The 19,770-nt window shown below is 32.1% G+C and overlaps 3 protein-coding genes across 3 annotated transcripts in view; 1 reads left to right on the top strand and 2 right to left on the bottom strand.

Annotated features, from left to right (window-relative positions):
• LOC126773204 (phosphatidylinositol 3-kinase catalytic subunit type 3) overlaps positions 1–8,829 on the bottom strand; it is a 29,637-nt gene extending 20,808 nt beyond the window's left edge. The window contains exons 1-3 of the mRNA XM_050493940.1: positions 8,604–8,829; positions 8,040–8,228; positions 7,083–7,239 (exon numbers count right to left, since the gene is read on the bottom strand). Coding sequence (XP_050349897.1) covers positions 7,083–7,239; positions 8,040–8,228; positions 8,604–8,674 — 417 coding nt within the window. The 5' untranslated portion in view covers positions 8,675–8,829. The remainder of the gene's footprint in view (positions 1–7,082; positions 7,240–8,039; positions 8,229–8,603) is intronic.
• Positions 8,830–9,136: 307 nt separating this feature from the next.
• Positions 9,137–9,756, top strand: LOC126773311 (dolichol-phosphate mannosyltransferase subunit 3). The gene is made up of 2 exons (XM_050494143.1): positions 9,137–9,256; positions 9,395–9,756. The coding sequence occupies exon 2, from the start codon at positions 9,399–9,401 to the stop codon at positions 9,675–9,677; it is 279 nt and encodes a 92-aa protein (XP_050350100.1). The 5' UTR covers positions 9,137–9,256; positions 9,395–9,398; the 3' UTR covers positions 9,678–9,756.
• A 2,239-nt stretch (positions 9,757–11,995) lies between these two features.
• Positions 11,996–19,770, bottom strand: part of LOC126773307 (uncharacterized) — a 35,266-nt gene continuing 27,491 nt past the window's right edge. The window contains exons 2-3 of the mRNA XM_050494136.1: positions 15,617–15,765; positions 11,996–15,204 (exon numbers count right to left, since the gene is read on the bottom strand). Coding sequence (XP_050350093.1) covers positions 15,001–15,204; positions 15,617–15,765 — 353 coding nt within the window. The 3' untranslated portion in view covers positions 11,996–15,000. The remainder of the gene's footprint in view (positions 15,205–15,616; positions 15,766–19,770) is intronic.

The following is a 19,770-nucleotide window of genomic DNA, read 5'->3' as shown; positions in this document are numbered from 1 at the left end:
AGTTTCTAAAAGTTTGTTTTTGTCAATAACCGGTTTTTTTACGTCTTGGTCCGCATTTTTTATGTTATCTATCAATCTTCATTAGCTCACCAAAGTTTTATCATAATCAGATGATTGGTGTAGGAACGCATTGAAGACAAACGAACATACATTCGAACGACATTGAAACATACATGCGTTTTATTTATATAGATAAAAGATAGATATTTGTATTTACTCGATATCATATTTTTTTCGATATTTCAGAAACAGACCGTCTTTAGTGGTCACGAACTAATCGATGCGTCAGCTGCCCACGATAAAACGAACAATATCGTACGTTTTTCGTACGCACTAAAGGTTCCGCATCGCCCTTGTATTATGCTTTATTAATATTATTTATTTTTACTGGTGGTAGGGCTTTGTGCAAGCTCGTCTGGGTAGGTACCACCCACTCATCAGATATTCTACCGCAAAACAGCAGTACTTGGTATTGTTGTGTTCCGGATTGAAGGGTGAGTGAGCCAGTGTAATTACAGGCACAAGGGACATAACATCTTAATGTCCAAGGTTGGTGGCGCATTGGTGATGTAAGCGATGGTTAACATTTCTTACAATGCCAATGTCTATGGGCGTTGGGGACCACTTACAATCAGGTGGCCCATATGCACGTCCGCCTTCCTATTTTATAAAAAAAAAATATTATTATTACTCTTAGGAAAGACCGTATGACTTGGTCACCGCCAAACGGCAATACTTAGTGTTCCGGTTTAAAGGATAAGAAAGCCGGTGTTGGAAAGGCTTGGTTGGCCCTTACTACCTATTTTACATAAATAAAAAATAGTAACAAGTATTTTATGAATATATATATATATTTTTTTTTTTTTTTTTATAGATTAGGAAGGCGGACGAGCATATGGGCCACCTGATGGTAAGTGGTCACCAACGCTCTTAGACATTAGCATTGTAAGAAATGTCAACCATCGCTTACATATCCAATGCGCCACCAACCTTGGGAACTAAGATTTTATGTCCCTTGTGCCTGTAATTACACTGGCTCACTCACCCTTCAAACCGGAACACGACAATATCAAGTATTGCTGTTTTGCGGTAGAATATCTGATGAGTGGGTGGTACCTACCCAGACGAGCTTGCACAAAGCCCTACCACCAGTGTATATTGACACTGTTATATGTATATTATCTATTGTAACGCTGAAGATATAAAGCATTGTGATCAAAAGACGAACTTCGTGAGTTTGAGAGTACGGAATCCTAAAAACGACATCTACGCAGCCATTTGTGACTAATTTCTGTTCGGTCAGTTTATAGCGCGCATACTGCGAGTCGCGGTTAACCAAAATATCACTATGGTCAGTCCAGTCGGATATCCTTAGAGTTTTAAAAACGAGAAAGTTTAGGTTTCGTTTAACGTCATTTATATTCGATTCGCGACGCTTTATTTTAAATGTATCAATATATTTTTAAATAAACAAAAAATCATGACGGTAACAGCCTGTGAATGTCCCACTGCTAGACTAAAGGGCCTCCTCTCCTCTCCTGTTTTTGAGGAGATGGTTTGGAGCTTATTCCACCACGCTGCTCCAATGTGGGTTGGTGGAATACGCATGTGGCAGAATTTCAGTGAAATTAGATATATGCAGGTTTCCTCACGATGTTTTCCGTCACCGTAAAGCACGAGATGGATTATGATCACAAATTAAGCACACGAAAATTCAGTGGTGCTTGCCCGGTTTGAACCTACGATCATCGGTTAAGATGCGTTCTTACCTCTGGGCCATCTCGGCTCTCGGCAAGGATGACACGCAGAAAAACATATATGTATAATATTTTAGAAAATTTAAGTTTTACTATCCTTAATTTAGTTAGAATCCGTCTAATCATGCGATCATCATTTCGTAGAAAGCATCCACACACAAATATTTACAATATTAATAAGTTCGCTTACTTCCTTATATAAATCTCTCATATACATACGCATATGTCGAAATCGCGAAACGAGTTCCACTAATGATCGCATACCTAATATTTGATATTTGTAAAACTTTTAACATTTTCCAGCTAAACAATATTAATATAATAATATATAATATAATATCCTGGGACATTTTTTTCACACACGGCCATCTGATCCCAAATTAAGCTTGTACAAAGCTTGTACTATGGAAACCAGACAACTGATATACTACATATACTATTTTTCTTTTGTAAAAACATACTTATATTGATAATTACACCCAGACTCAGGACAAACAGACATGTTCATGCACACAAATATCTGTCCTGGGTGGGAATCGAATCCACAACCTTCGGCGTGAAAGGCAAGCATCTACCAACCACGCCAACCGGTTCGTCGACATATTAAATAAAATATTATTTTATTCAGGGGCACTTTTGAATCGTCACGTTACTGCATTGAATTAAACTTTTACTTTTTTTTCGGATTGTGTATTGCTGTTGGCCCTTGTGGCCTCTACAGCGTCAACGGGCGGGATGGGCGCGTTGAACTCAAGCCGGATGTTGGGGGAAACGGACGTCCTAAGGATGCCTACTGTGAGGCCGCCCCTCGACTTAGGACACCGTTGAAGACGGGGACAGCTGATTTAAATGCAAATCTACCACCGGTACGGAATGTAGATTCTATCAAGAAGAACCGGCAAGAAACTCTGATGTTACTTTTTTCATTGTTTTAATTACAGACATAGATGTTGCTAGGAATTCAATAAATACTAACTCCACGCTTTTTATCATTTTTTTTTATAGAATAGGAAGGTGGACGAGCATATGGGCCACCTGATGGTAAGTGGACACCAAACGCCCTTAGACATTGGCATTGTAAGAAATGTCAACCATCGCTTATAGCCAATGCGCTACCAACCTTGGGAACTAAGATTTTATGTCCCTTGTGCCTGTAATTACACTGGCTCACTCACCCTTCACACCGGAACACAACAATATCAAGTATTACTGTTTTGCGGTAGAATATCTGATGAGTGGGTGGTACTTACCCAGACGAGCTTGCACAAAGCCCTACCATCAGTAGGTAAGTAGGTAAATATAGGTAGGTAGGTAAATATAAGATTTGTTGACTTTGCAAAGCCGAAAACTAGGTGTTGTTTATCTCTACTCCTCGTGTTTATGTAATGATCGTCACTGTTTCTTTCAAAATGATATATATTATTGTGAATATACATAATATTGTTGTACACAGCATATTGTGACCCCACTGTAAGTATAACCATCTTGAAAACATCTCGAAGTGAGTTCTGCGCTCAAAGATTATAAATATATCGCGCAGCTCTTTTTTGCAGAATAAAAATTGTTTCATTATCTGTTGTTACCCCAAAGTAAAATGCCGAAAGAACAATACTATGAAAGTAACCAAAATAGTATCAATGCCAGTTGTCTAACATTTCTAACCGCGGATACTCCGGAGCCGAGTGTCCCATGGCAGTGTGTTAGGGACGATAGGTGAGGATTCTACTGAAGTTTTGAGTCTAAAGTAATTCCTAAAAAAGACGTAGTGTCATTTTTATTGACAGTGCCATTTACATAGATATCTATCGTTTAAGGTCAGCTTTAAATTTTGCTTTCTTACATTAAGTAAGGTAGGTACGGAAAGAGAGAGAGAGAGAGCGCGGCTTAACGTGCGTTTGAAACACTGCCAACTTCCATCTCTTGCTGCCTATGAATATATCTCGACAGAAAAATCAACGAATTTTATTGCAACGACCCAGGATTTGATCCGAGGGCCATAGAATTTGCAGCCACATAACTAGCCACTAGACCAACGAAACAGTTAATCAAAACACATTATAAATTAGAAACGAGGCCATCTTTTTACATGCATTAATTATAAGTCCAAATATTAATTGCGGAAGGCATTTTCTAGAACAGTTAGGTTAAATACAAAATATGAAAATAAACGTGGTTGCTTATTACATATGCCGTTTCATGCATTGCGTGTCAAAATAGTTAAAAGTTTTTAAAACATAATTATAAAAAAATATATAATAGTAATAATATCCTGGGACATTATTCACACACAGCCATCTAATCCCAAATTAAGCAGAGCTTGTACTATGGAAACCAGACAACTCATATACTACATAAACTACTTTTCTTTTGTAAATACATACTTATATAGATAAATACACCCAGACTTAGGACAAACAGGCATGTTCATACACACAAATGTCCGTCCTGTGTGGGAATCGAACCCATAACCTTTGTCGCCAAAGGCAAGTATCTACCAACCACGCCAACCGGCTCGACAAAATTGTAAAAATATATATGTATCAAATTTATTCCGAACGAAGACGCAGACGCAGACGCAGCAGCGTATAGTCAATAAAATATAAACATTCTTAATCGTAAGTTAATTGCACTATGATTTATTAAATATTATTAGTCATACTTTAATGTATATTCATAACAATTAAAAGGACAAACAACTCGAACTTTATAAATGTAAACAAATATGGATTAATTAGACAATTTTAAAAAGTTATATTTTATACTAAGCGTTATCTTGCCTATAATTAACCCATTTAAAACATTATTTTTAAAATTTGAATATCTATCCACTGAGCCATTGAACTTTATCGAAAGTATTATTAAAAAAGGCGAACATCAATTGTTAATTCAGTAGGTATAAATTTCAACCAGCTAACGAAATAGCAACAATTTCACAATAATACGATCAAGTCAATAAAGTTATTTTAAAGTATTTTACAAAACTACCTAATATATGTTAGGTCGTGATAAGTGTTTTCGTGATCTCAATTAAATAAGGAGGAAAAAAAAAGTTTATGCAAATAAAGAGAACCGATGCAAAAAAAAAAGATAAAAATTAACCACTGCATATCGAGCCTTTAAACGTTAACCGTTACCGAACGAGATATTTCGAGAATGACGTTATTAATTATTTCATTTAAAAAAAATAACGTTATATATACTGATTGATTTTTACAAAATCAACATTTATTTTTATATATAAAATACATAAGTTAATTCAGTTTTGCTTGCCTCGTTGGTCAAGTCACTAGCCAAGATATAAAGCCGGAGGTCCTGGAGGTAAACTCCAAGTCGGATCAATAAAAAGTTTATTGAGTTTTTCTGTTTGGGGTCAGGTTGGAAGTGTGTACACCCCAGTGCCTCGGAAAGCACGTAAAGCCGTTTTGTGTCTGAACTCTTTCCGGTCATGTCGGATTGCCGTCCCATCGAATTATGATAGTGAAAGAATAGTCTGCACATACATTTGCGCACACACTTGTGCATTATAATATGTCCTGCGCAGTTGTCTAGTGTCTCTTGAGATGAAACATGATCTAATGATTTAAATATGTTTTTAATATAAAAAACTACTTTTTGTGACTTAAATATAAAAGTTAGACATAATAAGCTGTCGTTGACTTTTTTGTAGGCATTATCAAGCTCTACAACTTTTCCCTAGAACTTAATCATATATACATCGCATATACATCGTTAAGGCCGTGTTCGTAAGAAACGTTTTCGTTCGACCGTTTTTTTCCGAGTTACTTTGCAAATCCCACTATTACGAAAAAGTTTTTTAATTTTTGGGTTAATATATAGCCTATGACACTCACAAATAACGTGGCTTTCTATTGGTAAAAGAATTTTTAAAATCGGTTTAGTTGATCCAGAGATTACCCCCTACAACCTCACAAACTTTAACTCTTTATAATATTAGTATAAATTTATTTATTTTTTATTTACGCGCTGCAGTATTTATAGATAAATAAAACCGGTCGAGACGATATACGACCTTCAATCACAATGAAGATTGAGATTGACAATGAAGATTATTAATTTGATATTAGTTATGGTAATTAGGAATCTACTACGTAAGAGGTAGTTTTAAATTTGCATGATGATTTGCAGAAAAATGCGGTTCATGACCTTTTTCATATATAAGCCCTAGTCTGGGAAATTAAATCAACGTTTCTATATGACCGCAATAAAAAACAGAAATGGAGAAAAGAAAGTTTCGAGAATATATATAATAAAGTTTTATGAATTATAATACCTGCCATCTGTAAATATTCAAGAGAATTGCTTGCATGGTGCAAGTGAGATAGCTATTGTGCGGCGGTGACGCAGGAGAGTATATAGCCTCCCAAGCTGTACCATCAAACGAACCGTATTAACAAACAGCAGATGAGAAAAAATATATAGTTTATATTTCTTTCGTCAGAAAATCGTGCTTCATTAACATTACATGATAAATTTCCTTTACACTTGAAGGTAACTTGAAAATTAACTAAAAAAACCTAACAAGAAAGCTTAATGCGGCGGACTTTTGTACACGAAGCCGGAGACGGAGAAAGATTTTTTTATAACGATAAACGAGCAGGAGGCACAACTGATGGAAAGTGACTACCACCACCCATGGATACCTGCAACACCTTTGCAGGAGCGTTGCCGGTCTATAAGGAATGAGGACGTTCTTTTTCTGAAGGTTAGTGTGTCATTAAATTTTTAGGAGGATCTAGATCACCACTGGATTGGACCTCCAGGAATCTCACATACCGAACGAAACGCGGTAGTTTAGCTACCAATTTTTTTTTGCTACCGATTTTTAATAAGAGAGCTTAAGACCCCGTACGAAAGTATACATTTCTACGAAATTGCTCCCTAGCTGCGGCTCGGTATGGAACGGTAATTTTAGAACAAATTGTTATGCCTCATATATTGAAGATAATTTTCTTTTAATGCATGATGATGCTCAGACATATAAATAAGAGACAGTTGTACAATACCATAAGCTAGAAATCATGCTTGTTAGGCATTAACCTGATAGAGCTAAAGTTGAATAAAGAAACCAATACACACTGATATATGAGACCAAGAAATTCTTAGACATACATGGAATCTCATGACTCAAAGCTGAATTAAGGATATTTTAATATATCTCTTTAAAAATATTGTGCTAATTACTAGCAACAAGTGCTAACAACTTCACAAGACATCTTTTATTTTTTCCAAAAAATTATAAAAATATATATATATATATAATATATTGCATCTGTTTTATTGATTTATATTAAATAACAATCATACCTGTCTCAACATTCCATGTTTGCCAAACAGTGAAATAGTGGTACCACCGACCACCATCACTTTTCCTGGTCCTGCGCAATCATATATTGTCATTGCTAGTATTGCATTCCGTGGCAGATCGCTGTAGTATACTGGAAGAGTCACCCATTCGTTCCAGCTGAAAAAATATTTTTCATTTAACTGGATTTTTTAATAGTAGGCATAACTCAAAGTTCAATCCGCCGAAACATTACCACAGATGCAAAATATATGATATTCGAAATTTGAAGTTGGTTGCTTTCAAAATTAATATATTTGCTAATTGAGTTTTGGGATCCAAAGTATAGTTCATTTATGATATAAAGCAATGTTACACTTGACCTATTCCCACAGAAGTTATTAGATTATTTGTGATATATAATGTATACATAGATATTTGTGTTAAATTTGTAGATATCAGCATATAATGTATAATGTAACTAAAATTCTGATTCAATATAAAAAGTTATATTAGCATCATGAGAAATTGATAGTTCTAGAGCAGTGGTATTCAACCTACGGCCCTTTGTGGTTGTCCCACTTGATATTAGTTTATTTTCAACCATTTTAAATTTCAAAGGTTTTTATTGACATCTAAATAATTTGAATTAAACAATTGCTCACGAACAAGTGTTTGAAACATCATGAAATATATGCGATAAATCCGTTTATAATTGTTTAATTCAGATCATTACCTAAATATTTTTTGTTTGCGGCCAGCGATACCATGACTAAAACATGTTTGTGGCCCCTTTATGGAAAAGGTTGAGTATCGTTGGTCTAAAGAGAAATAGTCGTTTTAATTTATAAGAATTCCTTCCACGCCAAGTATGAGACATAAAGCCAATTAAGTAATCGAAAATAATTTATGATAAATTCATAGTTCCAATATATACATATTTAAATAATTAATTCTATATTTATAAATGCATCACTTACTTCCATCGATTTGTAAATGCTTTATAAGATGTTGTAACTGGCAATGCAAGAGGTACCCCATCGCATAGCACTTGACAGGTCACATACAAGTCAGAGCAGCCTTCTTGATACAGTCCCGAGAATTTGAGCATGGGGTCCGACAACAACTTGTCATATTCTGGCTTGGCTCGCTTGCCTTCAAGGGTGCCACTGCAACACACATGAAATATTTGATAATATTATTCAAAATGTTTCATATTCAGTATTTAGACCTTATTGACAACAGTTTAAAATTAACTCAATTATATCAAATATAAAGAGTAAATACTCTTTTTATGTATTTTATTAAACCATGAAGAATGTTAGGATATTATAATTACAAATGCAATTGAATAGTTAGAATGCTTTTTTAGAATGTAAAAAATTAAAGAAAATCATTTAAATAAGGTGTGTAATAACGAAACTATGTATTTTTTATCTAAAATATAATTTAAGTAAGTTTCGAAAGTTTAGACAATAAGTAACTGTAAAGGTTTTTATGAAAAGTCATTATCTGTTTTGAACAATATTAGTTCTAATACTTACATTTTTATCTCGACTTTGTGATCTAATGACGAACTGTACACATAATAAAACTTATCGTCAATTTCGTTCATTATGGTTTGCTATAAAAAAGCTGATATTACAATGAATTATTTCTTTCCAAACGGAACAATGCTTTTTCTATTTTAATTTAATTGTACATCGTTTGTTTGTGCTGGTTTTGACATTTGGTAATTCACATTTCACAATAAAGATTGTCCGATGTGAAGTGCAATTGCATTGGGAATATTTGAATTGTCAGTGTCACCAGCAGTATGTTAGCTGTCAAATGTCATAATATGCCAATCTGAAAAATCTATCGGTCCTAACTTGCAATATAAGATAACCTAAGATTATGAATCTAACATACTTTAGATATTATGTTTAGTTCATTAAATTAAATAATAATTAAAGGACTAAAGATAACATTAGAGTAAACTGAAGATTTTTGTCTTAGGCAACTGTCAGTTTTAAAAAGTGTTATGCCTAGATTACGTTTTTAAGAAATGAAACGTTAAACCACTGTGACTTTGACATTTGACAAATATTATCAAAACAAAATATTGATTGAGTTCAGTGCTATATTTTTATTTCTGTTGCTACTGTTGCACTTATCTAATAAACCTAATATTGTTACACATTTATAATACAAAAAGGTAAAACAATTTTAGTGAAAGTATAATTTGATAAACTAAATTTAATTTTAAAACTAAATGTAATTGTGACGTGTAGGTTAAGTAACGATATACCAATCATCTCTTAAATAAAAAAAATATTTTTATTTCTTTTTACAGAACAATGACGAAACTTCTGGAATGGATGTCAATGACTTCAGCTATTTTGGCAGTGTGGTGTTCTCTCGTTGGTGGCTATGTGAAACACAAATTCATTGATGAAAATATGAATTTTATTGTAGTATCACCAATCATATTTATTATTTTATTTGGCCTTTATGCCGTTACTGTTGTATTGTATAGAACATTTACATTTAATAACTGTGAGGAAGCAGCTGTACAGTTAAAGGCTGAAATTAACGAGGCAAAGAAAGACTTATATGATAAAGGATTGAGATGGTAAAATAAAAATTCCAGCTAAGTTTAAGAAATTCCATTTGAGTATTTATTTGTTTCATATTAAATATACTATTTTTTATTTATTTGGATTTTTTTTTATTGATGAGGTATGTTGTCATTTCGGTAATTCTAACTGCTTTGAAATAAAAAGTATTTTTGAAGACATAGTAGTATGCAAAGATATGTCTATAAATGTCTGATATATATATATATATTGTTAAACTGCCTTCTCCTCAAAACGAGGAGAGGAGGCCTTTAGCCTAGCAGTGGGACATTCACAGGCTGTTACGGTAAACTGCTATTGCAGAAGCTATCAATAAATACCTGAAGGTACTCATATGTTTAATTATCTATATTTTATATAACAATTGGAATATTTAAATATTTTTCATTTTAAAGTTAAAGTATTGCCAGTTGTAATATATATTTTTTTAATAATATATTTATATTAGGTTTATAATTATGAATAAAACAACACCATTTGGACTAAGATTTATTTGAGCTAAATATTTATTTGCATGTATTTACAATTGTAATAATTTAAAAAATATGTATATTTTCACACCATTTATTCAAGATCAAAATTAATACAAATGATACTTAGAATTAGATAAGGTACATTATGGTTTCATATTAAATTAATTGGAGACATTATTGTAAGCTATGAGCATGAATATTTAACAAAAACATGAGATATTATAGGTTTAAAAATGAACAATATCATTATGAAGACACTATTATTCCTTTTTATATAATTATATAATCATTTATGCCTTATGCATTTATTATATTGATGATGCTATTTAGGCAGCATATATTTAAAAAAAAACATTAAATGAATAGTCAATAAATATAAGTCACGGTTTGTTTGTTTTGTAGTTAAGTCACCATGAGTTTAACAGTGTGTGGAGATATAATAAATTTGGCTGACCCCTAGATTAAAATGTTATCAACCAACACAAGAAAATCAGGATCCACTCAGCCACTACCACCAATATTTTATTTGTGCCCATGGCAATAAATATGGTAGGTCATTGAAATAAACATTCAATCCTGCTTTAGTTATTTGTTTTTTTTAATAATATTAAAAAAAAACTTATATTTAACGTATTAATTAAAAAAAAAATTCGTCTTATAATTGGGCAAGGGCTCAACAGCTCTCAAAAATAAGGCTTATTCTATAATGGTTCTCTAGACTTGGTGGATTCGCATTTCATCCTTTCATCCACACATCCACTCACGACGAATTCAAATATTCGCAATAATTTCCTTCACCGCCGATCAAGAATTAATATATTATACATATGAAAACTCTATGGTACTAAAATTTGATTTTCTCTAGAATCGAATTAACATTGAAGTGAAACAGTATGTTTGAATTCATTTAATAAAATAAAATCGAATATATTTTTTTCAGTATCATTGAAACTTTTTGATTAAGGTTAATTTTCGTCGTAAAAATAATAATTATAACCATTTGGTATTCATGTACCTAAATTACCAAAAGTCAGTCGTCAATTTAAAAAGGCCTTTAATTTATGGGGTCGCATGAGCCATGACCGTCTTGAGTTTTACACAAAACAGTTTGGGTTATGAGATTCAAAAGTTTAATTTAACTCAAATTAAACATTTAAGTACATAAAAAACATTTGAGATTATTTATTTCTTTGGCGCTAATTAAGGGCAAATTACGATATTTAGTAAATATATTGCATTTTCACCGGCATGAAAAGGGTACATTTCAGCTCAAACGGTTTAAGGAAAGTGGCTTAAAATTTTGTTGTCAAGATTATTAAGATTTATTAATTTAATAATATAAATTAATACTTGTAACTAGCTCCGTTTGAGTTCTGGTGTAAGCATAATTATATATCAAAAAGTATTCATCATGAAGTGTAAAATGTTTTTTGTGTAAACAAATATCATAAAAAATATGAAATTTATTATATTTCATTATAATGCATTGAACTGTTGATGCATTCGAATTGCGTTTTTGAATAATAAAGCAAACTTATATCAATCGGTCTTACAATTACATGTGATCACTTATACTAATAAAACACATATTTTGAAGCCTTTTAATGTGTTTTTTTTAATTTTGAATTTTAATTGGCCAAAAATAATAAAGTAAAACAATATATATATATATATATATATATATATATATATATATATATGAAATCCTATCCTTAATGAAAACCGTTTCTGTTTACATTATATTATACGGAAATTAAAAAGTCACAATACTTTTTTTTTAATTCATCAAAACAGTATATATATATATATATATATATATATATATATATATATATATATATATATATACTGTTTTGATGAATTAAAAAAAAAGTATTGTGACTTTTTAATTTCCGTATAATATAATGTAAACAGAAACGGTTTTCATTAAGGATCCAAATGTCGGAATATAAAAATAATATTATTTTAATCATAAGCCAATAACAATTATTTTACTTCTGATTGTCCGTCGGATAATAATATTACGTCCATAATATAGGTCATAGTTTTATAGTCAATCATAGGTTTAGATCGTAGACAGTTTGTTTCTCTGTCTACGGTTTAGATCAATCATTGGCTTAATTTTGACAGTATAGCCAAATATCTTTTATAGGTTATTTTTATTAAAAGTCCCAAATTATTGTTCCTTACTAATTATAGATAATAAAGTAGCTTTTTTATCTTATATCTCATAAATAGACCAGTAGTCTTATTTTAAAAATAATCTACAATTTTGTGTATCACAATTAAGCTGGATGTGACTCATTTTAGTTGATATGTTATGACGATATCTAGATGTCAATGTTTAAGCCAAATTTAAATAATCCTAATATAATTGCCGTGAGAAGATGTAATTATAAAACACTTCGTGTGTAGCGAAAGTTTTTATTGTCAAAGCTACTTTTTATGCCTATGACCTAGGTCAAATATCTTGGTCACGCTAATTTTCTATGGATTTAGAAGTCATACTACAGTATTTTTTGAAATTTAAATCAAATATAATAATTATGAAAAACAATCCTTTTTTTATTTTTTTACAGTTTTGTTGTTTGGTTCACAATTTGAGGTCAAGGCTATATTCAAAAATTATAGAATCATATTCCTAAATCAGATATTATAATTTATATAATTATTAGCGTATAATCTGTCTAGCATTGCAATCTAGCTTTTTAATGTTGTTTTATAATGGAAATATAAAAAAAAAATAGAAAAAATATCTAAATCTATGTATCGCATTGCTGTATTTTAAATTCTAAGGCTAGGCGTGTACTTGCGACAAAGGATACGGTAACAAATTCACCATTCGCTTACTTACGTAAATTTAGTGCATAGTTTTACATTATCATTGCGCAGTGACGAAGCTGTTACCGCTTCTATATGTCTCAGTGAGCATTAGGCCTAACAGCCGATGATATGACGTAAGTAATTTAAAGCTACAATTTTCAAGTGCCTATCTACACGATTTATTAAGATGTGAAGAGCCCATAATTATTTCATTTGGTATATTCTATAATTTATCTACTTTATAATATCACTGGATTTTTATATAATGTAGAAGGGAGAATAAATTATTTTATGTTATTTCGAGCGAAATCTCGATAGAGCTGTGTAAGGCACACAGATTATCATTAAAATAATTAGCGTACAATGTAATCATTTAATGTTCCAGACAACTTTTTCTTTATTTTGTGGTCCATTCTCACGAGCGATTAGTTGCAATATTGAACAGTATAAACAATATAGTATTTTTTTTTCTAAATAAAACACTAATCTATTTACGTTGTCTATTAAAAGTTCATCTATTTCGCCACGAAATCAACACATTTAAAAACAACTTTACATTCTATACACAGTGTATACATTGTACAATATTGCAGTTGCTTTACCACTCATTGTGGATTATACATCTTTTTAGGGAATTATTGCACCATAAAATACTTAAGTAGGTACCTACTACGAAAACAAACAGATATTGTAGGTGCTCATTGTATAATTTAATTTGTTTTTTTTTTCTATATATATTAAGAGTGGTACGTCGATAAAGCCGTACATTCAAAATGGTACATAATTGTTGTTATCTGTATTCTTTTTTAATTTCTAACGGACAAGACACATTTAACATGAAAATTAAAATTGAAAATAAATGTTATTGAACACCAGGCTACTTGTTTACATAAAATTGGTCCGAACATTTTATTTGTATCTAATTATTATCTGTGTAATAAATTATTATCATTAAACTTAAATACTAATATTTAAAATATCAAATCAGCCGTGCCATAATAACCCTAGTCGCAAAACAAAACGTACAAAAAAAAAAACAGGTCGCTCAATATTTAAAAACGGCAAGTACCTTATTTTATTATATTTTTGAAAATCTTTTAAGCGATATGACAATTATTTAAGTTATAATTCTATCGTATCTTTTATGAAATCAAACTGATCATTTGTAGATACCAAACATTTTTTAAACGATCATTTTGTCTTTTTATGGGTAAAAACTTGGCAGGCCTCCATTTTGTCGTAAGTTGAAGACTTCTATAGACTCTTCGTAAATTGCTTGCTATATTTTAATAAAATTTCGGAAAAATGTGGAAGGTTATAAATTAATCATTATTACAATTCTACCCACAAAAGCAAGATTTTAAATCTTAATCTAGCTTTTATGATTATTGTCGGTGTAAATACCTTATTTCTTTTTACAGATAATAACGGAGTTGTCTGATTGATATTCTATTATTTTTCCGATACAATTAGAAATTATCTGTAAGCTAATTTGTTTCTGTAAAAATATGACTAGCTAATTAAAGTCTTAATGTAACTTAAGTGAATTTATAAAAGGTATCGATAGAGGTAAATTGGTGTTTTCTTTGGCAATTGGGTTATTAGAAAAAGATAGTGAACTAGGAGGAAATCGTAACAAGAGTTTTTACTAAGGTTTTGAAGAGTCGAAATTATTTTAGAATAACTAAGTAATCTTATATAAAGTACCATCTTGTCTGACCTTGGAGTATTGTGTTGTAATCATAGAATAATACGAACAAACATTTTCCCCTGTAAGAGGTGTCACTTATGAGTGACGTAGTTGCGTCCCTTTTCAGATTTTAGGTTAAGTTGTTAGAAGTTATTTAGGTAAAGTTCTGTGACGAGAGTGTCAACCACTAAGATACCTATCTTAGCACCGTGTATATTTATACGTTTTTTTACGATAAGTTGAGTTTTATTTACTTTGAATTGGCAGATTAATAAATCACAAGACCTGCGATATATATCCGTTATTAGACGAAAATATATCGTCAAATTGTCTCTCTTCAGACGAATCTCGCAACAGCCACTGCTATCAATGAGATTCCAGCTTTGATTTGTAAGGAAGGTTTGGTGTGAGGTGCTGAAGAGTTGCCGGCAAGGATGAGAGCTCGTAGGCGCTGTCGCTCACGATACCTGGTGTCTTCTCCAGGTGGGTCCAAGCATTCAAATTCGCAACAACGCTCCCCAACACGGAAGTTTTTGCAGAACTGTGGACAAATGAGTTTTTAATTAATTATATATTTTTCTGGACACGAATCGTTAAAATTATATTCTTTTAAATTATTTTTGTTGCTATTCAAGTTCATCATTGTCGTACCATGTATTATTGAGTGCCCAAGTTTGTATTAAAGCATTGGTATCGCTTGGGAAGATGAGATCCAAAGTTTTTTCGTGTTTTCTGAGACTTGCCAACTACAACATGTTTACACACCATACACAGCGTATAACACTGTCGTTCTCACTTAATATTCTCTCTCTCTCTGGGCTTTTCTGTTAATTTCTACCCTAAGGTCCGACCAGGAAACCGAACTTCGGGATTTGTAATAAAAGCTAGGCTACTTAAAAATAAATCAGTTGATATATTGATCTTAGAAAATAATATACAATCCCTTAACTTACATAAGGCGGATCACAGTAAATAGCTTTGCACCACATGGGCTTTGAGTGGTAGCACACACAGATGGAACACACCCCAGGCCCTGGCACATACAACAGCCCGTGAGGCACTGACTTGCCCTCCCAGTCTATGCAATCTTCCTCTACGCACGCTGTAACAAATAATAATATATATGAAAACACGGATAATTAATATTTTCTTTAAACTTTTATTACGTTTATGACATAAGATTAAGTATCAGTTCACAATATATGCGAATGGTATAAAATACCATATAAAATATGGTACGTCGATAGAGGGTCCCGCCGATGCGAATGGCGTAGGAGACGTAATGCGTGGGCGACGATGGCTATGTCCACGCGTTTTTAAAGTTTATAGTAAAAACATTGATTTTGAATAAATTAATCTAGTTGACATCAATAAAAAATATCTTGTAAAGTATAATAAATTTTCACAACATTTCAATTACATTATAATAACATCATTTATTTATAAAAAAATAATGCTTATAATGTCTAGAGTGGTATGGTCTCCTAAACAGGTGCTCTTAGTATCATTATCTGGTATTAGGATGATCAAACGCAATGTTTTGCTTTAATAATAATTGACTAATTATATTTTTTTGGTGAAAAATAGCGAATATAAATAAATTTCAAAGGCATACTTTAGCTAAATATCAAACAGATCGTTGGAGCCCTTGACAAGATACACAATGTATTTATATATTATACATAAAATTATTATTAATTATATATAGATAATATTTTACTGGTGGTAGGGCTTTGTGCAAGCTCGTCTGGGTAGGCCACTCATCAGATATTCATTCAGATATTTACCGCAAAACAGCAATACTTGATATTGTTGTGTTCCGGTTTGAAGGTTGAGTGAGCCAGTGTAATTACAGGCACAAGTGACATAAAATCTTAGTTCCCAAGGTTGGTGGCGCATTGGCTATAAGCGATGGTTGACATTTCTTACAATGCCAATGTCTAAGGGCGTTTGGTGATCACTTACCATCAGGTGGCCCATATGCTCGTCCATCTTCCTATTCTATATAAAAAAAAATTACGTTACTTTACGTTAGGATATCATAGATAATTATTACGTTTATCAATTAATTGGGTCTTTTCTTAACGAGAAATTGATGATAAGACAATATCGGACAGTTTATGATCAGAATATCAAAGTATTTGAAGATGACTTGTGAACATGAATATTCATGAATACATTGTCCATGAATAAGTAATTAATAATGATGCCTGTCACCGCAGTGCGCATTATTTCACTAGTAGGATAGTAGTAACAACCTGTTAGTGTCCCACTGCTGGGCTAAGGCCTCCTGTCCCTTTTGAGGAGAAGGTTTGGAGCTTATTCCACCACGCTGCTCCAATGCCAATTCACATGTGGCATAATTTTAATGAAATTAGACACATGCATTTACTCACGATGTTTTTCTTCACCGCCAAGCACGAGATGAATTATAAACATAAATTTAGTAAATGAAAATTCAGTGGTGCTTGCCCGGGCTTGAACCCACGATGATCGGTTAAGATTCACGCGTTCTAACCACTAGGCCATCTCGGCTTTTTTTGAATATTCATTATTTAACTTAATATTATATATTTCATAATGTATAAAATAAAATTTGTGTATAAAATTTAACCTTTTAAATTTAGCAAAGGGAATAAAATCCTTAATTTTTGAAGAAATAGAAATTGGTATTTCGCAATTCTGAATTATGACGCGAGCGAAGCCGCGGCTAAAGCGTTAGCAGAATTGCCAAATCTCTTCAAAAGCCTTAGCTCAGCAGCGGGATATTTTGAGCTACTTTTACAATACTATTTAATTGATATTACTACGGATAATCATGGATTATTATAAGTTTATTGTCTTAAGTAAAGTTATGAAGTAACGCAATCTAAAAATTAGAAAAAAAAATCTTACAAGAGTTATACGGCTATAAAGCGCGGATTTCGGATAAAGGATTTGACGGCACTCCCGCGAGAACCTAAAAGCTACACAAAGTTTACCCATGATATGTGGTGCGCCTCAATTTTATTACGACGTGGATTTTTTATTATAAATCCTTGTCATAAATGTTTTATTCATTGTAAATACCTTAAAAATAGTGTTAGGTATTTTCCTCTTTTTTTATAGTATAGTTAGATGGACGAGCATATGGGCCACCTGATGGTAAGTGGTCACCAACGCTCATAGACATTGGCATTGTAAGAAATGTTAACCATCGCTTACATCGCCAATGCGCCACAAACCTTGGGAACTAAGATGTTATGTCTCTTGCGCCTGTAATTCATATTTTTATAGTATATATAATATTTTTTAAAGTCCTTAATTTTAATTTTATTATATTAGCTGTTACTGAGTTGTATACATATATATGACATAGACTAATAACTCGCATAATGTATTTAAAACTTATCATGTGTATGCCTTATTGGGATCCTTAATAAAAAAAAAATCATTTAGCGGACCCGGCAGACGTCGTCCTGCCATACAGACATTTTGTTCATTCGGTGACATACCGACAGCAGCGATACGTACCAACCCCAATTGTATTTTCAAACCATCTAACCATTGAAATATACACAGAATTTCATCCAAATCGGTCTAGACATTTAGGAGGAGTTAGGTGACAAACACAAGTACACAAGATTTTATCTTATTGAATGTTAACTGCGTTCCACTGAAAGTGAATTGTATTTTTCTTCGTTCTCTATGATTTTATTTAAGGCCTCTACGACACATTACGTTTTGTTAGTTTTAAATTGATTGTGTGAGTTCGCAAAAATATAAAAGTTCTCTTTTTGGAAATTGTGACGTACAATACTATTGGTACAAGGAACAAGCATAATAAGCCGAGATGGCCCAGTGGTAAGAACGCGGGAATCCTAACCGATGATTGTGGGTTCAAACTCGGGCAAGCACCACTGAATTTTCATGTGCTTAATTTGCGATTATAATTAATCTCGTGCTTTACTGTGAAGGAAAACATCGTGAGGAAACCTGCATGTGTTTAATTTTACTGAAATTCTGCCACATGTGTATTCCACCAACCCGCATTGGAACAGCGTGGTGGAATAAGCTCCAAACCTTCTCCTCAAAAAGAGGAGAGGAGGCCTTTAGCCCAGCAGTGGGACATTCACAGGCTTTTACGGAAAACAAGCATAAGAAATTTAAGAAGTTTACCTGACTAGACAGCGTTCAGAATTATTTGTGTAGACAATGTTTGCTTTTACAAAAGGATCCTAGAAAACGTTCAAAAATATTCAATTGAAAAATTCAAAAAGGAGCGTTTGTATGTTAAAGGATATTATGTATAAATATAATGATTCCTTACATAACAACACAACTTGGGAATGTAACGATCACCTCCAAATATAAATTTGAATTATGGTACTGTAAATAAAATTGCTAGAAAAAATAGAAAAACAGCGCGGAGTTTTTTTGGCCGTTTCTCCTCAGGTCTGAGGTGTTTCTTTCCTGTGATAGATTTTTTGACAATCAATAAGTAAGTGTAATGCTTCTATATTGAAAAAAGATTTTTGACTTTTGATTTTCTATTACAAAACATTTAATGGAATTTTAGATCAAAAATTCTTAATCAATACAAACATTGTATATATTTACTTATTGACAGTCATATATCACCGGTTCGAAAATAATTACCCCAGAATTGAGAAGAACCGGCGAATGAAACTGTATAGCTTATCACAAAAGATATAAAAACAAATAAACAAATTTGACATTGAATTGAAGCAATCTAGAACGAAAAATATGTGATTTAATAAGGTTTGTAGAAAAATGGCGCTTTGAAAGTAAAATTAAAGTGAATTTAAGTACCTGTTTGTAGTGTTGAGTGCATAACATAGCAGAGCTATTTGCAAATGGCATGGAATATGTAAATCTAAGTGTTGTTTTTACTCCTATGATGGAATAGATATTATACATAGTAAGTAGATTATTATTATTATTATTTATTCTTACAAAAACGTTGCAAAAAAAAAGAAAGGTAATTAATTCATTATTGTCGCTTCTTGTGATTTGTGAGTGCAATTGAGTGAGTAACTCATATTAATTTGTACGATTTATTGTTATACTTTTTTTATAGACCAATTCGTGGTTTTTATAAATTCAT

Source organism: Nymphalis io, chromosome 14, assembly GCF_905147045.1.
Source record: "Nymphalis io chromosome 14, ilAglIoxx1.1, whole genome shotgun sequence".
In the NCBI taxonomy this organism is placed as follows: Eukaryota; Metazoa; Arthropoda; class Insecta; order Lepidoptera; family Nymphalidae; genus Nymphalis; species Nymphalis io.
This window is presented reverse-complemented; position numbering and strand designations above follow the sequence as displayed.

What these genes read in the sequence shown, in the direction of transcription:
- LOC126773311 (XM_050494143.1), top strand. Translation starts at nt 9,399, where the DNA reads ATGACGAAACTTCTGGAATGGATGTCAATGACTTCAGCTATTTTGGCA.